This window comes from Protopterus annectens, chromosome 10.part0 (assembly GCF_019279795.1).
Source record: "Protopterus annectens isolate FY-2018-M chromosome 10.part0, PAN1.0, whole genome shotgun sequence".
Taxonomy (NCBI): domain Eukaryota; kingdom Metazoa; phylum Chordata; order Ceratodontiformes; family Protopteridae; genus Protopterus; species Protopterus annectens.
The window spans coordinates 362,651,779-362,677,197 of NC_056744.1; the positions used below are offsets into that span (position 1 = coordinate 362,651,779).

At 39.9% G+C, this 25,419-nt stretch overlaps 1 protein-coding gene across 1 annotated transcript in view; it reads right to left on the reverse strand.

The window, feature by feature from the left end:
* The window catches only part of KIFAP3 (kinesin associated protein 3), a gene marked incomplete in the record, with an annotated part of 1,467,647 nt that extends 1,454,526 nt beyond the window's left edge, over positions 1 to 13,121 (reverse strand). Inside the window, 1 exon segment of the mRNA XM_044085270.1 lies at positions 12,946 to 13,121. Coding sequence (XP_043941205.1) covers positions 12,946 to 12,977 — 32 coding nt within the window.
* Between the last annotated feature and the right edge of the window lie 12,298 nt (positions 13,122 to 25,419).

Consider the following 25,419-nt stretch of genomic DNA (forward strand, 5'->3'; position numbering starts at 1 on the left):
CAAGATAACCACAGCTCTAATGCTGTGAGCATTAGTAAAGTGTGGCAATGAGTTCTTATACTTAGTACAGAAAAACTTTATACAATCAGCCAGCCATCTGGCAAAGGTTTACAAATGTTGCATTCCAGAGATTTAATTACAGAGTAAGAAGACAGGTATCTTTATGTGTGGTCCTGGTGCTGTGCACATATCTCAGCTGAAAATGAGCATTGATACAGTGCAGCAACTGCACCCCAAGATTAGAACAGGATGGAAAGAATGCAGACAGATGCTGCACTGGATTAATTCAACTCAGTTGTTTTTGTTGTTTGTCTTTTGGCTTTTCCCAGTTAGGGGTCACCACAGCAGAACTCCGGTCCGCTAATGATTGGCAGTAGATTTTCACGAACGCCGAGGTGCCAGCTCGACATCCAACCTTCAACGAAGGCATGCCCATTTACGCATGTCTTTTGAATGCCACCCAACCATAGGGAGGTCATGCAGACGCCACACAGAAGGCACTCCCCACACTCTAGCCGAGAATTGAAAGGGAGAACCTCTTGTTGTGAGGCAACAATTAATTCAACTCAGTTACAACTTTAAATATAAAAGTAGTACTGGTTCCAGGAAAAAACAGATATAATGGTTATGCAGAAACAGAACGAAGTACAGAACTCCTTACTGCTGAAGAAGCAGCTATCAAGCCAAGTGTCTTCTAAGTGAGGTGGCTTAAGTCTACAGTACCAACAGGCTTAATGAGAGCCTGAACCAATTTTTCCAGGATGAGGTACAATGCCCAAGAACATACTAGAGCCTGTAAAGCTGTTGGTGTCCTTCAGGAAAGCTTTTCAAACTTTGAAAAAAAGCTAAGGAATTAAAGTCCTGCTCACAACAACTCCACTATCATGCAGGCATAAAGCTCAAACTATAACACCAGATGTGGATGGCACAGGGCGGAGAAGGAATGAAGGGGTTGAGCCTGACTGCCTCTTTTAGGGGAGGAAGCAGAGTACATGTCTGAGGGAATACACAAAGGACTAACTTAACCAGTGAAGACCAGAGAAACACACTATTCTTGTGGGAGCAAGGGGCATCTGCAGGTTTACTCAGTGCACTGGTCCACTGTACATCCTCATAAAGAATGCCTACTGGGCATGAGTGAGGAGCTAGCATTTAAGTAGAAAATCCCCGATTCTTTGTCAACAGCAGCACCATCACTATTGGCGCTTGACTCCAACCCCAATGGGAATGAATGAGCCGAAGGAATAAATGAAAGTGCAGGGTGTCTGGGGAAGACTTGGTGGTCAGCAAAGGACAAGGGGACCAAAGAAAAAAACACCAGTCTGGCCCTTGTATAAAAATGGCTGCCAAATGTACCAAGAGGAATAATTTAACGCAGTCCCAATAATATTAGCTAGATGCTGAAGTACTGCAGGAAAGTTATTCTCCCCTTAGAGCTAGCCAGCATTGAGAACTGTATCCATTGTCTGCCTTTTTTTACTTGCATTATTTTGGAAGAAAACAGTACATATGAATGCCGGTATCCAAAAAAAAAAAAAAAAAAAGAATTACTATCAACTACTGGAAAAGGACAAACCATGCAGAGTTAATGCGCGAGTAAGACCTGTCTGATGGATGCAACGACAGTGTCTCCTTGATTACTGGGCCAGTGGAGGGGCATCACATATTATTGTTTGGCAGTGGTGGGATATCCATATCACATATTAATTGGTTGATACTGGTGAGTTAGCCGCACCACATATTAAGTGGCTTGTAGTGGTGTGGATATTGAATTCCTGTTGCTTGTGTACAGTGATCACTGAACGTAAATTGTACTCTCAAATAGCCACGCAGTGAAAATTCAGAGTTCAGATCACAATTTTTTTTTTTTTTTTTGTTAACTTAGTCAGGGAGAGCATGCAAGCATGTCAGCAGAGGAGTATGGCAAGCTGACAAGGCAGATGGGCTCTCAAGACAGGGAATGGGGTAAAGTATTCCCACATAGGCTCAACCCTCTCAATCAACGTATCTCAAGAGGCACTTGAAAAACTAGCTTGAGTTTTAGTTTTAGAGTTTGGGGGGGTGTGATACTGGCAGCCCAGCTAGCTGGAATTTTGCAAAAAATTATATGTAATTTGTGAATATTGCTATGATTTATACAGTACTGTATGTTATGTACCGATATTTAAGAATCTAACAGTGTACCCTACTGGAAAAGAACAGAAATTTATATAAACTATATACCTGTGCAAATGTATGTTTTAATAGCAGAAGCTGGAACATACAGAGTTAACTTGCAAAACTTCAAGAAAATAAGTTGGAATCAAAATGTTTTACAATTGTGTTATCACTCAGTTTCAATGCAGCAAGCAGACACAATATCTAGAGCTATACGTTTTTCTATTGTCTTGAAAGTAATTGTAATCACTAGGTTTAACATGTAAAGTGTTTTATTGCTTCCTAGCAGCTGCACATCTAAGAGATATGTACTTCTTACACAGATGATAAAATTCTGTTGGTATATGTTAACTTGGGAACTGAAGGCAGGTGACAAAGAGTGGTGTGATCCAAGTTGACCCAGCAGTAATGTTTGACAGTAATTTAAGAACGGTCTCACAGAAAGACTGTGCATTTTCTATCTTGTCTTGGACCTGGAATCATCCATGCATCATCATCTGCATTTGCCTTGCTAATAGTAAGCAAGTCTAGGGTACAGTGTTATCACTTAGATATAGATAGGAATATAGTAAAGATTAGTTTAGATGTTTTCTGTATTTATTTGAGACCGCCTGAAATGCTGTTTTACAATATTTCCTGTGATTCTGAACTCTGTAGTTACTGTGTTGATTGAGTATTGTCTTGTTCTTTTATTTATTATTAAATATATTTAAACCTATCTTTGTGGCTGATATTTGTGAGACATATTTAAGCTCTTAGAGTACTTGTATATGTATTTGGTGACACTGTATAGGCCACTCCAATAGCCTTGCCCTTGGTCACACTTACCATTTGGATAATAGTAACATTACACAGTAGGACTGGTCTGCCTTTATAGTACATAAGTAGGGATTGGTAACAGTGATAACTACCTTATAGTGTGGTCTGGGCAGAAGGGGGCATAGCTAGTAAACCTGTGCCAGCCTTCCCCAGGTGTGTGTGTGTGTGTGTGTGTATATATATATATATATATATATATATATATATATATATATATATATATATATATATATATATATATATATATATATATATATTACACACACACTGATATATATATATATATCAATCAAATCTCAGTGTGTGTGTGTGTGTGTGTCTGCTATTTAGACAAGGACATGAATCACTGGTTGGACAGACAGGGTGCTGGAGGTCTTGGCTTGACCCTTCAGCTGAGATCTTAACTGTATAGTTGTGCCAGAGGGGAGTCTTACTGGGGATCTGGAGAAAGAGGGAGAAACCAGCCCCAGACTGACTGTGATCTCTGTGTCCTCTTCAGGGAAATTGTACTTTACTGGGTGTGTACTTGTCATCCTCCCAATGTGTGCATCCCTCACTGGTGCTATCGGCGAGGATTGAGTCTCCTTGATTACTTGGCCAGTGCAGGGGAATCACAGTTGGGACAAGCCGCATTCTGAGAGCAATGTGCCTGAAGTATGCAATGGCACTATTGTAAAAATCTCACACGAGGAACAGCTGGTATGCCTGCTACCATTAGGCCCAGAACCTTGAAGCAAAGTTAGCTGTGGTTGTCAAGGAGACAAGCGCAGAAATGTTGATTTTTTTTTTTTAGAGCCTGAATTCTGTCTGTGGGGAGTCTTGCTCTGCTTAACTTGGCATTCAGACTGCAGCCTAGGATTTTCAGTAAACAGCAAGCTACAGCTGGGATTTGACAACATTCAGTATAATTCTTAAAGAATGGAATAAGTTAATTAAATCAGAGAATCCTCCACTGACCTTAAGGGATTACAGAGGGAGCAGCTAGAAGCTAGTTGTCCAGGTATGGGTACAATTTGGGCTCTCCACAGACCCAAATGTATCATAACCACAGATTTAAATTTGTGAACATCCATGAGGTTCAGGTGAAACCAAATGAAGAGTCTGCAAGTGATGAGGATTATCTCAGATTCTGAAAGTGAGGATATGTCCTGCACTTCTTTACAATTTTTATGTGGGGTAGGCACCCTGGAGATCCAAAGAGCATATCCAGTCCCTTTCTGCTAGACAGGAAAGAACTGCATGCAAAAAGATCTCCTTTGACAAAAATATTTAGGCCAGAGAGATCTAATACTGGTCTAGCATCTTTGGCTTTTCTGGCACTAAAAATAGCCCTCTCTTGTTTGGCAGGACCTTTCTACTTAACAGGCTTAGGCCCTCTGTATGTGCTACTTGCTTTTGAAGTGGTGGCCTGTCTTGCAGCGGAGGTGATGGGGAAGCTTGAGTAAAAAGAAAGTATACCTTGTAACATTTGAATATGACTGTCCACACCCACCTGTCCATAGTTATTTTCTGTGCTGACACGTGGAGGGACACAACCTCCAACTCCCTCTAAAGGGGAACAGGTGGGCCAAGTGTCAGGTCAATTACCAAAAATTCCTGCCATGGGGTCTACAGCCTTTCTAGAAGCTACCTTTTCTTATTAGGGTTCTTTCCACACTGCTCTTTACACATGAATGACATCCGATGAGGGCTTCTCTGCATTTCAGAAAATATATTTTGAGGAAGTTGCAACAACAATTAGAGGTTTAGTCTATTTTTCCATATTTGTCATAACTGTCTTCACTTCTGACTGTACAAAGCTGGTTCCTAGAACAAAGAGAGTTCATGAAGGTCACTGTGGCACCCTCAATGAAGTTAGTCACTCACAGTCATATTCCAGCAAACAGCTATTTCAGATCTGCAGTTTTGAGGAAACCTTGAATAATGTCATAGACTATATGCATCATGAAGCTTAATATGGTAAATATGACTGCAAATTAGAACATAAGCTTTTATTTTATGGATCCATCAGACAACTGGTTGATGGTTTGGAGCACTTCATTGGACACCTCAATTTGAAACACCATAATGCTGGGCAGGTAATTACATGCCCTTAAAGAAAAAGTGGAAGATACATATACACTGTTTCACAAGTGGTCCACTACCCAGGATTATTCCTGGTGGAAGGACTGGAAGGCTCTAGAACAATGAAGTCTTGTTTTAAGCAGCTCAGTTTAGATTTAGAATTCTCTGACTAAAAAATTAATTCTCTGGGAAATCAAAGGACATGGTCTGTATTTTGGAACTGGGGCTATTATTACCTGGGTTCTCCCAGACAGCCTTGGTAGCAAACTTAAGAACATCAGTCAGCATGGGGACTACTCACAAGCATTGATAGATTAAAAAAAAACAAAAAAACTTCTGCAGTGCACACTGTGGGGAGGATACGGGTGAGCTGGCCAGCCCCCCCCCCCCCCAACACACCACCTTCAAGTCAACCCTAAATCTGGAGCTGTTCCAGGAATCCAGCAGAATCAGGGTACTCATTAGCCAAACTGGCTGTGGGGCACTCTATGGAAGAGTCTACATGCATCATCTTGTATGCTGCATTCCTGTACCCCTTTGAAAGAGGCAAGTCAAAAGAACAGAAAGACATCCAACATTTGCAATCTACCAGAGGAAAAATTCTTTGAAGTCTGCTTGGGGTATAAAAATACCTGTGCAAACACTTTCAAGCAAAGATCCTAAACCTTCTGGACTTGGTTGCATACTTGGAAGCCATAAGTATGTCTCCCCATTGTTTCCATGTAATTTGTTTTCCTGTCTCTCTTCCCAATCCTTTCTAACCTCCTCCGATTGATTCTTATAGTTACCATGCAATATTTTATAAGCCCTACTAACTATCCCTTTTTAAACATTTGGTTCTGTTCTAGCTGCAAATAAAATTCTATCAGAGCAGTCTTTCACTTAAAATTCCCCTGAATCTTTCTCTGCGTTTGTACTCTTAAGATCAAGCCCTGATATAGAAGGCAGTCTCTAGCCTGCAATCCAAAGCTCTTCTTGGCCTTACCACATTCTATTACCTTTCCTGTCTGAGTTATTTGCTCCCAATATCTTGGTTCCTTTGCCAGGTTTTTGTAATAAATCCCAGCCTCCCCCGTGGTTATTTCTGTACCCCTACTTGCAGTCATCCCTATTGGCAAAATCTCCTTTCTCCATTATTGTACTGGCTTAGTTCTTAGAATACTTTCTGCTACTTTACAAATATATATATATATATATATATATATATATATATATATTACGTATATACATACTGTATGCATTCAAAATTCCTCTCTCTCTACTTCTTGAACTTCCCCCTTGCATCATCATCATCATCCCTTTCCACTTTGAATTATAACCTTCTGCTTGTGTTACGTGCAGCTCTAAAATATCCCTTCAAATCAGGTAAACCTAAACCGCCTTGTTCTATTGGAAGGATCAGCTTATCCCTATTTTACTGGATTTGACCAGTTCCTCAGTTTTACTTGTGCCACACGTGTACTTCACAGAGTTTGGTTAACACATGCATTCTGAATATGGTTTTGGAATGCCCGAAACTATGAGGTCTATGATTTGAAGAAAAACTAAACAGGTATGGAATGTTTTAAACTATGATGTCTAGGATTTGAAGATGTCTAGGATTTGAAGAAAAGCTAAACAGGTTCTAAATCTAGGCCAGAAACAATGCCATCTAGGTTACAGAGTGCACCTATCTCTGTATTAGAATGACTTGCTTTTATAATACATGCTCAAGAATTTACAATGCAGGCGGAAAGAGCAAATGAACAACAAAGGTGTTCTGCTTAGACTTGTTTACTGGATTTAGAGATGGAACGGTAGCTGTGTTTTTCAATTTCTTCAGTAGAATACACAGACAAACACACTGTTAAATGGAAGATGCAGATTTCTTAAGGAATTCAAGATGGAGATAAATAAAAGTAAATGTTCACGTCTCAGAAAGTCTGGTGAGAAGAACATGAACAAGACTAAATTAAAAGGCAAAGTACAGTAATAGAGCCTTGAGGAAGTTTTCTTGTGTGGTTCAAAAATCCAATTCCCAAAATGGACCCAGTTACAGGACTACAAGAACAACAAAGGGCAATGCTTCATTCTTTAAACCTGTTGGAAGCCAGAATGCTATCTTAGTCACCTGTAATAAAAGTGGTCGCGTATGAGTCAAACATCCAAATGGTTATATGCGCAAGGCCACAAAGAACTAAGTGACACCCTTCATTCTAGAACCCCTCAAGGACTTAGTCTGCTATCTCACTAAGCTATAAACCTGCCCATCCATGCAGATACAAGCATTCCCTCCAGGTAAAATACTTCAGAATTTACACTGGACACTACTCTCCTAATATCACCGAAATCACAGTTTAAGTCTCAATGGCATCAAAAGGGTTTTTATTATATTCTTCTGAACCCAGTAGGTAACTTCCGATAAGCTTATGTTTAGAAAATGCATGCATTAGATATACAACATTTGGTTGAATTGCATACGTATCTTTTTAATTTGATGCATCCTATGATCAAGGTGACCAACAGTCCCAGTTTTTCCAGGACAGTCCCGGTTTGGAAGTCTCCGTCTTGGAATCTCAAACATTGTCTTTGGGACACAGAAATGTCCCAGTTTAGACCGCTCAGTCTGAATGGTGACCTGGCTTCCCAGGGCAGCCAGTCCCACTGCTTTCCCATCCTGAGCAGCTTTGGGGACTTTGCAATTTTTTAGGGATGTCATTGGGCATGGGTTAAGGTCAATGACTTCACCCTGGCAGGAGACTTCGATGCTCTGCCACAATCCATCAGTCACTCCCTCCAGGACTTCTGTCCTGGGGTGCTTTGCCTGAACCCACTCACTCAGGCAAGAGCTTTCCAGGCCCTACACCCATCTGTCCGGCACACCCTTACTGACTTCTGTCAGGGCCGACCCTTACAGGCATCCCCCCCCCTTCAACCTTGCCAAGAGACCCTCCCCAGCCGTGGCCCCCCATGTCAGGGGACTCCGCCACCTCCATGTCTCCTGCAGGCTGTCAAAAGTCATGCTGGATCACTTATGCCCTTGGACCTTCTCAGGGGGGCTTCCATCTGACCCCATCCACCCCTCCGGAACTCCCCCTTGGCTGCTGAGGGGCAGATCCGCTCTCATGAAGACTTCAGAGTCCCCCTGATTTTCCATCCAGAGCAGCTCTGGGGACTTTCAAGGATGTCATCTGTTATGGGGTGAAGTTGGATGCCTTCATCCTGGCAGGAGCTCTCCAGGCCCCTCCGCCATCCATCATGGTGCTTCCTCAAGGACTTCCATCCTGGGGAGCTCTACCCGATCCCTTTCACCCAAGCATGAGCTCTCCAGGCCTTGCTGCTGTCCGTCAGTTGCTCCCTTAAGGACTTCAATTATGGGGAGCTCTGCCTGACCCCCCCCTCACCAAGCCCTGCCACTATCCGCCTCTCTACCCCTTCCAGACTTCCTTCCTAGAGGGGGAATGGTCCATACCTCCTCACCGAGGTGGGAGCTGTCCTGTCTCAGTCACTTCCACCTCTCTCTCTCTTCCAGACTTCCACTGGGAAGGATCCCTTCCAGGCTTAAACTTCTACCCAGGAGAGAGAGAGAGACAGACAAAGAGCTCTTTTCCAGGGTTACATATCTCCTGACTGCTACCAAATCATGCAGTGTCGCACATTCTCTTGGAGCCTCTCAGGGGATCTTCCCAGCCTCATGGAACTCTGCTGGGCTGCAAAGCCGCAGACAGTCCCTCCTCCAGACTTCTGTGACACTAGTTCTCCTCTTTGCCTTGCACCTAGGGCTTTCAAACTCACATGGGAGATAGTCATGGGTCCCCACATCTCTGCACATTTTGCAGCACATTTTAGTCTCTCTCCCCCATGGTGCCAGGTGCCGATGAATGTGCATTACTTTGAGCCTCCTGCCATGTGGCCTCTTGCCTCCTGGCAGGTGCCATTCACAGAGTGGCATCCCCACAATGCCAGGTGAAGGATGGGAGGCCAACCTGCTGGCCCCAGTGTGAGATGAAATGGCAGCCCTACATCCACTCCTATGGGGGCCTGGAGAATGGGATTGTAAACCTGGCTTCTCGGGGTGGCCCTCAAGTGTCCCAGTTTAGGTCCTGTAAGAAAATGGTCACCTTGCCTATGATATACTTGTATACTTTTAACAAAATCCACTGCTCGTTTTTGACAAGTGCCACAGAATATTTTACCACCAATTTAGACAGTACTTGAACATAGATCCAAGCACTGTGTGTGGAAGAAAACAAAAAAACTTCAGATTTTCCCATCATCAAAGGTCACTTTGTTACCTGCTGATCCACTCCTCTGACTCCGTTTAGCCACAGACTCCCCAACCCCCAACTCAACCGTCAACTAGCTCCAAATAGCTACAAATTGGATAAGCAGCATTGGTCTTTGTCTGAATGCTTAAAAAACAAATATGTTCCTCTGTCCAAAAGCAAAATCTATATTCATTTAAGCTGTTCAAAATTATCTTGGAACAGGAGCTGAAATCTGCCCTTAATTATCAACTCCACCAGATGCCAAATAAATCAAAAACAACATCCTTTTTTATAGCAAGGGAATTTATGATCAACTATATTACAGCTATGCATTGCACCTGTAGAAATCTAATCAACCTTCAGTCCACACCACTAACCAAACCTGAACAAACTTAAGCTCATATTGCCAAGCTCATATTGCCAAATTCATCACAGGTCACTGTAGTCAAAAGCATCACTATATCTTTCTGTGATCTTTAAAGGTCTTGAATTTAAATAACACTGATTATGACAACACTAAAAATAGTCCATTTTGTTTCCTACTCCCCAAACAAATACCATGCTCTCATCACAATAATCAAGTGACATATTTAAGCTTGCAGTTTCTGCATGAGCTTCTGGCAACCCTTCACTAGCAAGCAGGCATACTATTCAGAAGCTCACCTTTGGAAATGCATTTTGTAAATATTTTTATGCTACCTGGTCTGAGGGTTACTTAACATTTACAAATCATTAAACCATCTCCAAATATACTTCCTGTTCAACAACTCCCTCAGTAAAGCGACTAGCATACTTACTCCTAGAAAATGTATTTATTTACCAGCAGACAACCTTGCATTACATAACTACTGCATCCTTTGTATAAATAAACAGTACACTGTAATTATGTAGCCACCTCAAGTTATTAATTATAAAAATGCTGTGTGTTAGCACATATAAAGTGCTCACTTGTTATCATATGCTCAGTATTATGCATGCATATAGGACGTCAACATGTCTACTATAATTTATGCTTGCAAAGTATGTCTGGATTGCTGGAGCTTTTTTCCACAGACATCAGTTCTGCCCACCTGGAATTTTCTGGTTAACAGTTGAAACATATAAATAAAGTTAACACAGGACGTCCTGGTCAAGAAATGGAAATAAACAAAGCAAATATATTTAACATATATTTCCAAGTAAAGTATATACATATGTATGTCTGTATGTGCATATGCATATTTGTTTATCCCTTGTTGACCAGGTTAGTCCCACTAGGCTAATCGCCTCTTTTCAGTGGAGACCCGAGGTGATATTTATATTACTAGGGGAATGTTGGCCAGGGCATCAGGGAATTTCCACCTGAGCTACCACCAACTCAGGCAGAAGGGACCTCCTTTAAACATCTCATCTGAAGGATGGCACACTCAGGAGTGCAGCACCCCTCTTATACTGCACTGCAGTTTCAGTAATCAATCTACCTGATGTGGGAATAGACCCCACAGCCTCCTACACTAAAAGCAATTGTTCTACCTGTTGTGCCACTAACACGCACACACACACACCAGTCTCTCATATGTTCTCACTGGATACCTGGGTATAACCCATTTTCAGTGGATACCAAAAAAAAAAAAAAAAAAGAAAAGTAAAACACAAACTATAAGCTCGCAATATATAACACTGGTGTCATAAATGATAGAGTACAATGACAATTCTAACAATGCAAAAACTAAATCACAAAATATGCCATACAAAATCTGGAATCACAAAAGTACAATTAGCATCACAAACGAAAAATGACGAACTACATAAATTTTGAATAAGTCTCATTAAAAACATAACATGATCACTATGCAAGCAGAATGCCTCAGTAATTGGACATCAAGGATATGACGAGGCAGCAATGAAAAGTATACTGAAGGCACAAAATGGCACAGTGCAAGAAGAACCTCCCTTGAATAAACATAATTCAGGTGACACACAAAAAATGGATAAATGCAGTTTTTTTCAGAACAGAAATTTAGAAATCTGACATAAGATGCATGGGAAAGGAAGAAAAAAAAGATTTTAAAAAGACCTTCAAACATTTTAAAGGGATCATTGCCCAAGAAGGCATCAAAGTTCAGCAAAAAAAGGCACTGCAAGATCAAACAGGCAAAATTTGAAAACAGATGATGACTCGTCGAAAATGAGGGGCAATGATGTATATCCACACACACACACACACACACACACATACATTTGTGTGTATATAAATATGTGTGTGTGCTTATAAAAATTTGTGACGGATTACTATATACATTTATTTTATACTGTTGTAAAAGCAGTAAGCCCACTGGACACAGAACATGTGTCCCTTTTCAGTTGTGATCCAACAGCACCACCTGGTTAAATGACTTGCTCATAGTTACACATCCGAGAAACGGAGATGACAGGAATCAAGCTCTGTATCCTTAGTTAAAGAAAGCAGCTCATTAACAACTCGAAATGTTATTCTTTTGTGTCATCTGATTTTATATATAGATATATATATATATATATATATATACATATATATCTTTTTTTTTAAAGAAAGTCACATGGATGCATAGGACATCATCTCAAAAAAGGTAGCAGATTCAATAGCAGAGGGAACATTCTAAGAGGCAAATTAAAAGACATCAAGCCAACTTGGAGAAAAGGAAGAAACTAAATTCAAATTATACTCCACCACAATTTTTGAATTTGTAACATTACACGGACAAAGATATCTAAAACCATTTGATTCAACAGCACATTTTCACAATTGCTGCAATTCTGATGATTTAGCACTCCAAACCAGCTCAACAGTAGAGAGGTGGTTGTCTTTGTCTATGACGCTTGCAGATTTGGTTTGACGGCAACGAAGATGCCAACAGCAGGATGGGAGTGCTGTGGAAATCAAGCAAAGTCACTTGGGTTTGTTGGTAGTGGGAAGTTGAAGTCTTTGTGGTGGTGCAGACAGGAGGGGGAGACAATCTGCAGCAGGCAACCAGCACTCAAGTTGGGAAGGTGCCAAAAGACTTTAAGTGATGTTTGTGCATTCCACACTAACATCAAAACAAGCCACATTCAAAGAATGGGGAAAATGGAGTAGTTACTTTCATTAACTCATTCTCGGACAACCTGCTTAATCCATACAGCTATACCTAGAAGATAGCAGGGAGTTGGAGCTTAATTCAGCACCCAACTAATACAATCGTACTGTCACCATATCCATCCACAACTTGGTCACTTAGTTTTAATTGCCTTCCCTCTCTCTTTAAGAATTACATAAAGGGAACAAATGCAAAGCTAATGAATTACTGGGAAGCCCAATGTCTTGATTTCAGCAGAGGTGGAAGACCCAACCCCCCAAACAGATAAAAGAGTAACACCCCAATAACAACTACATCATAGTAAAAAACAGCATACAACAGAAACAAATCGTTTAAAGCAAACTTGGCATACAAAAACACTTCAGCTACCATTTTAAAAACGGTAATATTTTAGGGTATTTAAAATCTGACTGCTGTGTACAAGGGTATAAACTCGCAAGAGAGCGGCCTCTCATTCACACTATACATCAGTGTTCAGCCAAAAAGTGTAAGCCATGCATCTTCCTACCACCAAATGTGCTTTACTACCTCCTAAATAAGATCAGCTCACGGTGGTCAGTTACCTTTTTAGATAACGTGCGTCTTCCGCTTGCATGGTACCAGATATTTACAAAAAGCCTGTATCCAATATTCTACTAGCACTAAGGTGGAGAAGAATATTAGTAAAACACTAGCAACCACAGCATCTATCAGCTGTTACTAAGATGCGGCTGGCCTCGCCCACAATCCCACAATGCATAGCAACCCCGTCGCGTGAACCAGAAAAGGAAGAGTCCAAAAGAAATTTCTTTTGGATACGCTTACCCTGTGGAACCTGGAACCATGATATGGATGGCAGTCAACCGGAAGCTCATGCATCATATTATTTTTCACTTACGATGAGGGAGTACTATTATGATTGTTACACTGTCTCTCCAACTATTCTTCATTAAGTCGTCGAGATATTCGAACTACAGTATATGATTCGCGGTCTGACTGTCCGGATTACGGTGTTGTGATATCGTCTCTGAGTAGGCAATATGCGACGGAGTAAAGCTGGAGTTTTTTGAGACGGTCTGCGTAAGGCATCTGTTTGAGGCCGGTAATCCTCTTTGTGAGGTATTTCTGCAGCCTTTCCAGTTGTGGATGTCTTGTGAGGTACATACACATACCAAAAGCGGCGTTGTACTCTATAATGGGTCTAATGAGTGAAGAGTAGAGGGGAACAATGACCTCTTTCTTCCCCTCATGAGAAACCTTTGTGATGAGGTGTGCCACTTATAAGGATTTCCTGACTACTGTGGTGATGTGATTATCAAAGGAGAAATCACTGTAGACCTGTGTCCCAAGGTCTCTTATCACACTTTCGGTGTGAAGTAGACTACCACCTATATGGTAACTCATGGTTACAGAGTTTTTACCAAAGGGGATGACCATGCATGGGCGGTGCAGTGGTGCAGCGGTTAATGCTGTCACCTCACAGCAAGAGGTTCTCCGGTTCGATTCTCTGCTGGGGTGCCTTCTGTGTGGAGTTTGCATGTTCTCCCTGCGTTTGTGTGGGTTTCCTCCGGGTACTCCGGTTTCCTCCCACATTCTAAAGACATGCTTCTGGAGGATTTCTCCCCGGGCCTCCGCTGAAAACAGGATCTGTAGAACCTAGTCGGACTTTCCCGGTCAACAAATGTTAAATAAATAAATAAAATGCACTTTTTGGCATTGAGCTTGAGGCCATGGCTTTGACACCCAGGCATCTGTCTCCGTTAGTCCCTTTTGTAGGATGTCCACATCGTTAGGAGTTTTGACTATGGCTCCTAGTTTGCAGTCATCTGCGAATGTCTTTAGCCAAAGATCTTCTGTGTTAGCCTGTACTTCAGAAAAGTAGATACCAAACAGGAGAGGACCCAGGACTGAACCGTGTGGCACTCCACTTGTCACTGGTCTGAAGTCGGATTTGGAGTCTGCTACTTTCACAGTGTGGGTTCTGTCAGTGAGCCAGTTGGCAACCCATCTTGTGACATAGGGATTTATACCTAGTTTAGTGAGTTTATCTATAATTCCAGAGTGGGGGATGGTGTCAAAAGCCTTGGCAAGATCTAGATAGGCTGCGTGAACCACCTTATCCTCGTCTACGACTTTGGTGACTGCTTCAAAGAAGTCTTATCAGGTTTAGGAGACATGATCTGCCTTTTACAAACCAGAACTGGATGGGGCCCAGAGTTTGGAGATTACCAATGTCTTTGTGTATAAGATCCATGATGATACGTTCCATGGCCTTGCAGACCAAGCTCGTTAGGCTAATGGGGCGGTAGTTCCTGGGGTCCGTGGTGGCTCCTACATAGAGTATGATCTGCACCCTACTGTGGTAAATATATCTCTTAAGTTTTGTTCAAGAATCCGGGACAAAGCCAAAAATAATGGTGAAGCAAAGGCCCAAAATTAGAGACTTCCCACTTTCTAACCACCCATACAATCCTTCCCAAATGCAATGCAATATACCTCAAAACAGGTACTTAAAATAGCTTGCCTTAATGTAGGAGGTACAGATACTTCACAGAATTTTGTCTCACCCTTGAAGACCCACACATTCGTTTATTTATTTCACATTTGTTAACTTGATTTGTCCAGCTGAGCACAGTCCCATTTTCAGTGGAGACCCAAGGAGAAAAGCTCCAGCAAAATGCACAAATTATTCAATTATACAATTTTCACTAAACTAAGTAATAATAACAGTTATACAATAATCACAAAGTTGAGTAATAGAAAAACGGAGAAAGTAACTGTTATAATAAGCATGTAATAAAATTGTTGTATAGTTGCAAGAAATGGTGGGGATATATGTATATGGAACCAATATCAAAGTGCAAAATTAAAATGGGGCCAAATATAACTTTTGCCAACCACTATCCATTCACAACAATTATCTTCTTTTATGTGATGATTACTCAGAGTGGGGGGTGCAATGCTGTTGCAAAATCACTCTATATTTTTTATAGAATACAGGGCAGCAAACTCCACAGATGATAGGATGACTAATTGGATTACTGCTCTTATCATTTTGAGAGGTTGAAAATGCCTTCATATTGGTGCCATATACATATATCCCCATAATTTCTTCCAGCTATACAACAATATCTGCTGTCTGTGTTCCAAAAAGACACTTCCAATAATTGCATTATAATAGGCAAATTCAACTTCAATGCTACAGGGCGAGATAAACCACAACAGGCCAAAATTTTAACGCTTTTAACCTAAAACAGTTAATTCCACAGTTTACCAGACCAAACCTGCAATCAGGAAACCGTTAAACACTTGACCTATTACTGAAAAACATTGGACACAGATGCAAACATAACATTTGGCAAAATGCCATCAGTGATCATTCCCTATTCTCTTTCTCTCTGGACTTTCAAAACTGAAAAAGACTTCCCACAAATTATCTAATGCAGATACTTTCCACAATATAAATTACTATGAATGTAGAAATCTACTTAGTAATATTTATTGGGCTCCTGTCTACTCCGAAACAGACCCTGACAGTGCTCAAAACTACTTCATAAATTATCTACTAACCATCTGAGAGTCTCATTTTCCTCCTTGCAGAAGATGACTCATACCCAAGAGATGCCCCAGATGAATAAAAATGGCAATCAAAAATTATGCAGAGAGATTCTGCCTGCAAAGTTCAGAAGGTCAACCTTAACAACCTAACACTCCACCAACCCTTACTTGAACTTAGAAAATCCATAACAGTAGCCACTGATTGTGCTAAAACCCTTTACCTAACGCACTGACAACAAAATCCCCAATGATCCATACTGGGGCCATTGCTCTTCAATATTTTCACCAACCTACTTTACACTTCTTGTCCCAACTCCACACTTGTACAGTATGCTGATGATTCTACAGTCATCACCATTTCTGACAATCCATCTGACCTCCACTCTATTACCCAAACATCATTCAACACCATAGAGACATAGCTTTGTGACAACAAATTAATTCTCAACCCTAAGAAAACTAAGCTTCTACTCTTCCTCCCAAAGAACCTCATCAATCTCAAAACAATATTTTCCATCCTATCTAGCAATAACACTGTCATTACCTCTGACCCTAGCACTAAACTGCTGGGAGTCATAATAGATGATCAGCTTAAATTTGATCTCCAAATCACCACCTCTGTCAAAAAGACTCACCAGAAACTTGGACTCCTTTACCGAAACAAAAGACATTTAATCAGCTCAGCCAAAATAACTCTCTCCCATGCATTACTTCTTCCCACCCTCCTTTATAGCTCTCATTTATACACAATTCTTAACACCACACTCATAACCAGACTTGAAACTACATATAGTAAAGTTGCCATATTTGCTGCAAACCAAACCTACAAATCACACCATTGCCTATCTCTTAAACAGTTGTAGTGGCTTGAATTCCCTCATTTGCTGCAACTACAGCAACTGTTAATTATCCACTCCATCCTCTATCTACCATCTTTCTGCTCTAGCCTTCAATCAATTATAACTAAATATTCCCCAACCAGGACATTACGTAGGTCAGACCAAGACTTCCTACAGAGCTATAAAGCCAAAACCAAATCATGGTGTTTACTGTATAGCTATAACCCTGCTACAACTAGGAACCAACTACCCCTAGAAATTAGGTCCCTTAACCAAACAAAACATTTCAAACTAGCCACTCGGGAATATCTAATAAATAAATGGTCCTGCCATTGTTGTCATCCTCCCTGAAACTACCTAACCCTAGCTTGTCTCTCATCCCTCCTTTCTCTTCCACTGTCTGTCTTAATACCCATCTACCTCTCTGTCTCGTTGCTTAACCTCTACATTACCTTACTACTCCATCTGTACCTATACTGTATATAACTACTTAGAAATAATGGGTCTATATTAGATGCTCGAAGCTACTGAACTTCAAATACGATATGATTGATACCATATCGTCGAAGTCCGGTAATATCGAACACCTAATAAAAATATTACAAAATGTCAAAAAACAGAACTACTTGCTTTAAGCGGGGGGATAAGCCCACCTGCACCCACCACGTGGGGGGCTGCACCCCCCACACCCCCCGCTACTTAAATATTCCAACTCTGAAGCCGCACTACATTGAAGTAAATGGAAATCTCCCCTTACGGAGATTTCCATTTATCTCTTCAATGCTCTGCGGTTTCACTGTTTACGTGTCGACAATGTCAGATTCGACATTGTGAACGTTCGCGATTCTAATATAGACCCAAAATAATAAACACTGTTTTCCCTACATTGACATTGTACCTAGGTTTTTGTTGTAAAAATTCTGACATTGTACTCTACTGCTTTTCTGCATGATTTGTTGTAAATGCTTTTTGCAGTTTGATCTCTAACATTTGTACCCGTTTTCTGTAAAATTTTATTGTAAAATGTTATTTCTCTGTTTTAGCTGCCAATGTAATTTTCTTGCTGACTTTATGTAAAATGTTAATACTGATTGCGGAGCTTTTCTCCTCAGGTCTCCACTGAAAACGAGCTAATGCTCAGCTGGACTAACCCGGTTAACAAATGTAAAATAAAATAATAAATAAATAAATAAAATAAGTAACTCCTAGTCCAAATTGTTCTGACAAGAAATAAAACAACCTACAGATCAAATCACAGAAAAGTATTCAAATCATAACAACTCTCAGTTATATTCTAATCTTACTTCAAACTCTGAAGACTTTCTTCTGACTTTAATAGACAACATAAAAAATTTCACAATATCCCCACCAAATCATCTTATTAATCAAGCAAATAACTCTCTGGAATTTTATCCCCTTGCATCCTACTTAGCCTCTTTGTATTTTAAGTTTATCATAATTAGAGAAACAAATGTTTCAGTACTAAAACTAAATAGTTCTAAATGATAAATTTATCAAATTACAGAATACTTTCCTTAAACTGCCTTCCTATAAGGTTTCACACATATGCAGTCTTTCACTCACTTCTGGGTTAGTCTCAGCCATACCTCGCAACCTCTTAGAGTACGAAATCTGGACAAAGACAAAAATTATAGGGTAAAATAGCAGATTTTGCATTAGCGTGCATTTTCTGAAGGATATAATGTCTGAAACGCTAATGTCTGCCATGATTTAATGACTTCAGTCCTCCATGATTTGCCAGAAAATCACAAATTTTATGAGAAACATATCAAAAATGTGAAGCAAAAATTGGACATTCTGGGAAATTCTGGATAGTTGAAAGGTATGGTCCCATCTGCTTTCAAACACTCCATCATACCCCTCCCCAAAGTGTCCTTTCTGAGTTTAAATACCTCAGACCCATCTCCAACCTATGCTAAAACTGTACAGACTCAGTTTTGGTGAACATACCATAGTATGGTTTAAAAACTACTAAATGACAAGACTTTCCAAACTTACTGTAATACCTCTTTTTCTGAAACAGGAATAATAATATTGATATACCACAGGGCTCAGTATTAGGACCTATGCCATTATATTTTTTCATTAATGACCTTACCTTTGACCTATGAAATCATAACCTAATATTTTTTAGCATTCTTTGCTCCTATACATTATCCTATGGCCTTGCTACTCATTGCTCCACATCTGTGTTGGGTCCGCCAGCTTCTCTGTGCATCCAGACTAACTCCAGTATAGCTGTGGGTCTCAGACTCTACCATCAAGCATTTTTTTTTACTTTAGGCCTACCTTATTACTCAAAAGCCACACAATTCGGTAGAGCAACCAAAGGAATTCACTCTTTTGTCTTGCCTGCTTTATTGTATAAATTCACAGATGTTATGCACTTTCGTCATCTAGACTTCATCAGAACTCATTTTTCACACTTTACCCCTAATCAACCAGTTAATGCAGTAAATCCCACCCCCAGATTTAGTGCAATCAAAAAATTATTTTTTGAAATACATTCATTCCTAACAATTACAACAATATATGTTTTATATAAAAACTTTTCCAAATGATAAAAAAGACATACATATACCAAGAAGCATTTTCACCTATAAAAATATTTATATATGTGTATGTATTTGTGTCTGTATTTAAAATCAAACTTCTAAATGTCTTAATTTCAAAACTGAGTTGATAGAACAAACCTCATTTTAGCCCTGGTGGGTTTTGTGCTTCTAAAATAAGCTGTCATTTTAGTTTATTTATTTATTTTATTTTACATTTGTTAACCGCGAAAGTCCGACTGGATATATGTCCATTTTCAGCAGAGGCCGGGGAGAAAAGCTCCATCAATACATACAGAAATTACAATTAAATCATTTGACTTAGCTTATTAACAATGATAGAAAATAATATACAATCAATAACACAGTTCATAAGTAAGGTGCAATTGAACAGTAGCCTTGGATTACAATTAGATGAAAAATAACATACACAGTTTGGGGAGGTACAAATAGTGCAATGAACTAAATAATATGACTATTAAGTAGACCATTGGAAAGAATAAAAAAGTAAGTTAAGCAGAAGAGTAATAGGTGAACAGAAGTAGAGGGGCAAGAAAGGGTGACGTCAAGGGTAAAGTTATGGAGGATTAGAGAGTTTTTTGGGCCTATAGAGAGATGTTGGGAGGTAATTGGTTTTAGAACAGTGAAGCAGAGAAGTCCGTCTGGTTTAGAGCAAGGATATAGCCAATGTGTGGTAATATACTCTTTGATTCTTTTTCTGAATTTGGTTAGTGAGGGATCTGAGGTTAGTTCGTCAGGGAGTGAGTTCCAAATTCTATCCACATAGTTAGAAAATAGTGAGTCCCCAGCTGAGTTGTTAGGTTTGAGTGTTTGAATAAGGAGTTTGTTGGATGAACGCAGTGACCTGAGATTATTGTTTGAATTAATAATGTTTTTTAGCCCAGGAGTTTTGTCAGGTTGATTGAGGATTTGTAAGCGACTATTAGCTGGTTAGAATGAAGTAAATTGGTGAATTCTAGCCACCCTAGGTCAATAAGGTTTAGGCAGTGATGAGTGCAATATGCTGACCCAGTAGCAAATCTGGCAGTGTGGTTGTAGCAGCTTGAAAGATTGAACAGATTAGATTTATTTAGGTGGGTTAGAATGGGAGAGGTGTATAGAAGGGTAGAGGGTAGGTGAGAATGGGCAATGGCATGCCTTGCTAATGGGGTTAGGAATTGTTTACTTTTGTACAGGGAGCCAAGTTCTTTATTAATGTTTTTGATAGTTTGATTGACTTGCATATCATATTTGAGCTGGTTATCTACTACTATTCCTAGGAGTTTGGTATGGGTATCGGGGGGAAATAATGGTGCCATTATTGGATTTAATAGTAAAGGAGAGTTGAGTGGATCTATGGGTTGGGGAGAAGAGTAATAGCTTAGTTTTGTTGGGATTCACTATCAAGTGATGGTTAGAGAGCCAATTTTCTACTGAATTGAATGTTTTCTGGGTTAAGGTAGCCAGATTGGATGAGGAGGAGGCTGAGCAGATCAGAGTAGAGTCATTAGTATATTGGATACATATTGCTTCTGGATTGATGGTGCAGAGGTCATTAATAAAGATAGAGAATATAAGGGGCCCTAAAATAGAGCCCTAGTGAACTCCTAAGGTGACAGGTAGTAGAGTGGATACTTTGTTCCACCACAGGACGGCTTGACACCTACCACTGAGGTAGGAGCTGAACCGCTGATGAGCCTGGTTATCCAATTAAATGGTTTTCAGAGTATGGATGAGTATCTGGTGATTAACCATATCAAATGCTTTTGACAGGTTGAGAAAGAGGGCTGAGGATAAATTATTATTATTTCTGTTGAAGTTTATGGTGTTAGAGAAAGAGAGGAGAGCAGAGGTGGTACTATGAAATGGCCTAAAGCCATGTTGAAAGTTAGCCAGTAGATTGTTCTGAATAAGATAGTGCAAAAGTTGTTTATGGATGCACTTCTCCATTATTTTGGCCAGAGGGGAAAGAATGGCAATTGGTCTATAATTAGTTACTTCAGTGGAGCTGCCCCCTTTATGGATTGGGATAACATGGGATGTTTTCCAAATGGATGGGATAGAGTTTTCTGTGAGGGTTCTGTTAATCAATATGGAGACGAGGTATGCAATAGGGTCTGCTGCTTTTTGTAGGTATTCTGCAGGGAGGTGGTTAGCGGCTAGACTGATGGGTTTTAATGTGTTAATAAGGGATCTGACAAGAGAAGTGGGTACTGGTTGGAAGCTAAAGGAGTGGTGATTAGAAGGTGAAGCTGGAAGGGAGTTACAGCAAATGGTTAATTGGCTGGCAAGGGTCTGTATGGTCTCAGTGAAAAAGCAATTGAAGGTATTAGCAATGTCTTCTGTGGGTTTTTGGGTAGTATTAGAAGGAGCTGTGGTAGTGGTTTGTCCTGGATGAAGAAGTTTGTTGAGGCCTGCCCAAAAGTTTTGAGGTTTATTTAGATGAGTTTCTTGCAGATTGTGGTAGTAATTTTGTTATCTAATAGAATGGATTTTTTGAGTCATTCCTAAGCTGACAATATTTCTGCCAGTCTAGAGGAGATTTAGTTGTATGCCGGGTGGTCCAGGCTGTGTTTCTAAGTTTAATGTTTGTTCTGGTATTTTTGGTAAGCCATGGTGCAATTTCTGATTTTACTCTAGTAGTACGAGAAGGGGCATGGGAGTTAAGGATGGTAAGGAATTTGGAGTTAAAGTATACAACAACATCCTCAAGTGGCAGTCGTTTTAGGATTTCCCAGTTGCATGTTTTTAGTTAATTTTGGAAGTTGGTAAGGTTGAAGTTCTTATTGTTTCTAGTCGATCTGTAAGTGGACTGGAGGGGGTTGTCAGCTTTGTGCTTAATCATGATGGTTGGAGAGTGATCACTTATCTCATCTGGGAGAGTACCAGACTTATACATATGGGAATGACTATTGATAAGTATCCCGTCAAGGATACTTTCTTTGTTGGATGGTTTACTAATTCTTGTGAGAGAGGTTATTATTTGTGTGAATCCATATAGATTTATGTGAGTAGTTGGAGTAACTATGGAGCAGGTAGTCCAATCTATATTAAAGTCCCCTAGAATGATAGATTCTTGAGGATAGGTGTTGGATATCCAGTGGAGTATATCTTCTAGGGTGTTTGTATTATTGCCTGGTGGAATATAGATACAAGCTATGTTTATGCTTTTGCTATTATTAATGTGTAATTTAGTAAAATGGATTTCAGCATTATTAAATAGGGGTGGTTGTAGAGAGTCTTTGGTAACATGTAATGCATTTTTATAAAGTATCGCTACCCCTCCTCCCTTCCTAGTAGTCCAGTCTAGTCTAAGTATATTGCACCCTCATTATCCTTGGTAGTTGGTTTTAGCCAAGTTTCTGTGAGACTAATAATGTCAGGTGTGTGAACTGCTATAAGGGCATGCAGGTTGTGGACTTTATTGTTTATGCTTCTAATATTTAAGTGAAGGGCTAGAAGTGAACCAGGAGGCCTAGTAAGAGGTTGGTTGTCAGTGGGAGATATACTGTGGTTAGAAGGACTAGATGAAGATGGTCCTGGATTTGGATGGATATCACCATCTATTGTTAGTTTGTAATGTACACTGAAGATGAACTTTGAAATTTTATTTGTTGTAGATAGTGTTTAGTTCTGGGGCTATTTTTTAATTTAAAGGGATGATAGGTTATGGGGTGCAGAGGATTGGTTGTATGGGGACTGAATAAATGGTTTGTAAAATTAGTAGTTACTGCTGGGATAGTTTGAGTTTTGAGGTAATAGAATCCTAGGTAATGCTGGTATTCATAGGCGGTGAGGAGGTATGGGACAAACATAAGCAGTAATAGGGAGGACCAAAGTAAGTGTTTTATTGGTAAGGATTGAGGTAGATGAGACATTTTACAGCTAGATATATCAGAGAGGAGGTATATGGAGAGTGGTAGGAGGGGTTAAAGAAGGGGAACGGCTATAGAGCTATTAGAGTTAATGATTGGTTAGATAAGAAATAGGTGTGGCTACTGGAGTATAAATTTAGGTATACTGGGGGTGGGTAGGAATTGGCAGGGTGAAGCAGGGCCCCACCAGACCACAAGATTTCCCAGGAGCCTAAGAATACACCATGAGTACTTTAAAATAATATAAGATCACTGTATTGTACTCACATGTTTTTTGTACAGGCCAAATTGCTAGGAAAGTAAGGTATTACAGTTGAGAGTATAGTTTTCACTTGTATATTTATAATGGCGATTCAACTGTGCTATAGACCCAGTGTGGTTCTCTAGAATGAACAGTTCTACACATATAGCAAATAGTAGAATAATAACCTTATTTTAAACAATAGGTAGGGCTGCCCCTTTTTGCCACGATATGAGTGGAGGTCTTCCTTACAGAGAGTGAGCCGAGGGATAGAGACAGAGAACAGAACCTGGTAAGGGATATAGTAATTAGTACAGTTTCCTATCAAGCTTCTTCAACAGCACAGTACAGTAAATGCTTTCTACTGTACACTAGCAAGTAGTTTACATTGTAGCAGAATCTGCAGTAGGCATTAATTTTATTTATTTTTATTTTACATTTGTTGACCGGGCTAGTCTGGCTGGATACATGTCCATTTTCAGCAGAGGCCCGAGGAGAAAAGCTCCACTATATACTAGTAACTTACAATAAACAAAAAGCACAGGAATATACAAACATATAAGCAAATAAAGAAATATTCTCATGTAGTATAGTAACAATATAGAAGCACTTTAACAAAAACTAAAAAGTAGTGAGGAATCATTATCCCATAATATTTGCAAGAGTAGGACTGTTAAAAAAACGAAAAAGAGAGACAATAGTAACACGTAAAGAGTCTATAAATATTTACACTATTAACAAATTAAGATAAACATTTTGTGCCAGGGCACTAGTTTTAAGATAGAGATTTGCACAGTAGGGATCAGCATCTAGGTTTAAATAAAAGGAGAGATGACAGGTTGCAGTAATATATCAAGTATAAGGAGAAAAGATAGTATAGGAAAATTAATAAGCAGGTGGGACGCTAGGTGCACTACACTGGAGGGGTAGAAGTAGAGATAGAGGCAAGTAGAAGTGAATGAAGAGGACTGTAGAGAGGGATTGCTTGCTGAGCTCAGTCAGGATTAGAGCAGGGGCATAGCCAGTGGGATTTAAAATAGTTTCTTAGTTGTTTTTTGAAAAGGTGAGATGAGCCTAAAGTGGTCAGTTCTATGGGAAGTTTATTCCAGTATGAGCCAACAGCATTAGTAAATAAGGAGTCACCTGCTTTATTATGAGATTTGAGAGTGGCTACTAGAAGTTTGCTGGCTGAGCAAAGGGAAGTAAGATTCTTGTATGGGGCAATGAGGTTATTAAGTATGGGTGTATTAGAGGGGTAATGGAGAATTTTATATATGATAACTAATTGATGTAGGAGAATTAGATTTTGAAGTTCAAGCCAGTTAAGGTTTTTGAGATTAACACAATGGTGGGTACGAAATGGGGAACCTGTGGCAAACCTGGCAATACTATGGTAGGCTGTGGCTAGTTTCTGAAGGTTAGCTTTTGAAAGGTTGATAAAAGATGGAGAGGCATACAATAGTGTAGAGATGAGATGAGTTTGGGCAAGAGACACTCTGGTGGTTGCAGTAAGAAAGGGCTTAAGTCTATAGAGGGCACCTATCTTTTTATTAATAGCCTTGATGGTTAGATCAATGTGGCAGTCAAAGTTTAGTTGATTGTCTATTGTAACACCTAGTAGTTTAGTGGAACAATCAGGTTTAATGATAGTGCCATTGTCAGACACAATGGAAAAGGAGATAGGGGCGGCAGATTTAAGGGTTGGGATGAAAAGTAGTAATTTGTTTTTTTTGGGATTAAGGAGGAGACAGATATGTTGGAACCATTTTTCTGCTGCCGTAAAGACTTTTTGGGTGGAAGAGTGAAGTTCTGCTGGAGATAAAGCAGAACAGATGAGAGTTGAATCATCAGCGTACTGAATACAAGTGGATGTCGGGAGTGAAGTAGACAGATTATTTATAAATATGGAGAAGAGAAGGGGACCTAAGATGGATCCTTGAGGGACACCGATAGTGACTGGGAGCTGAGAGGA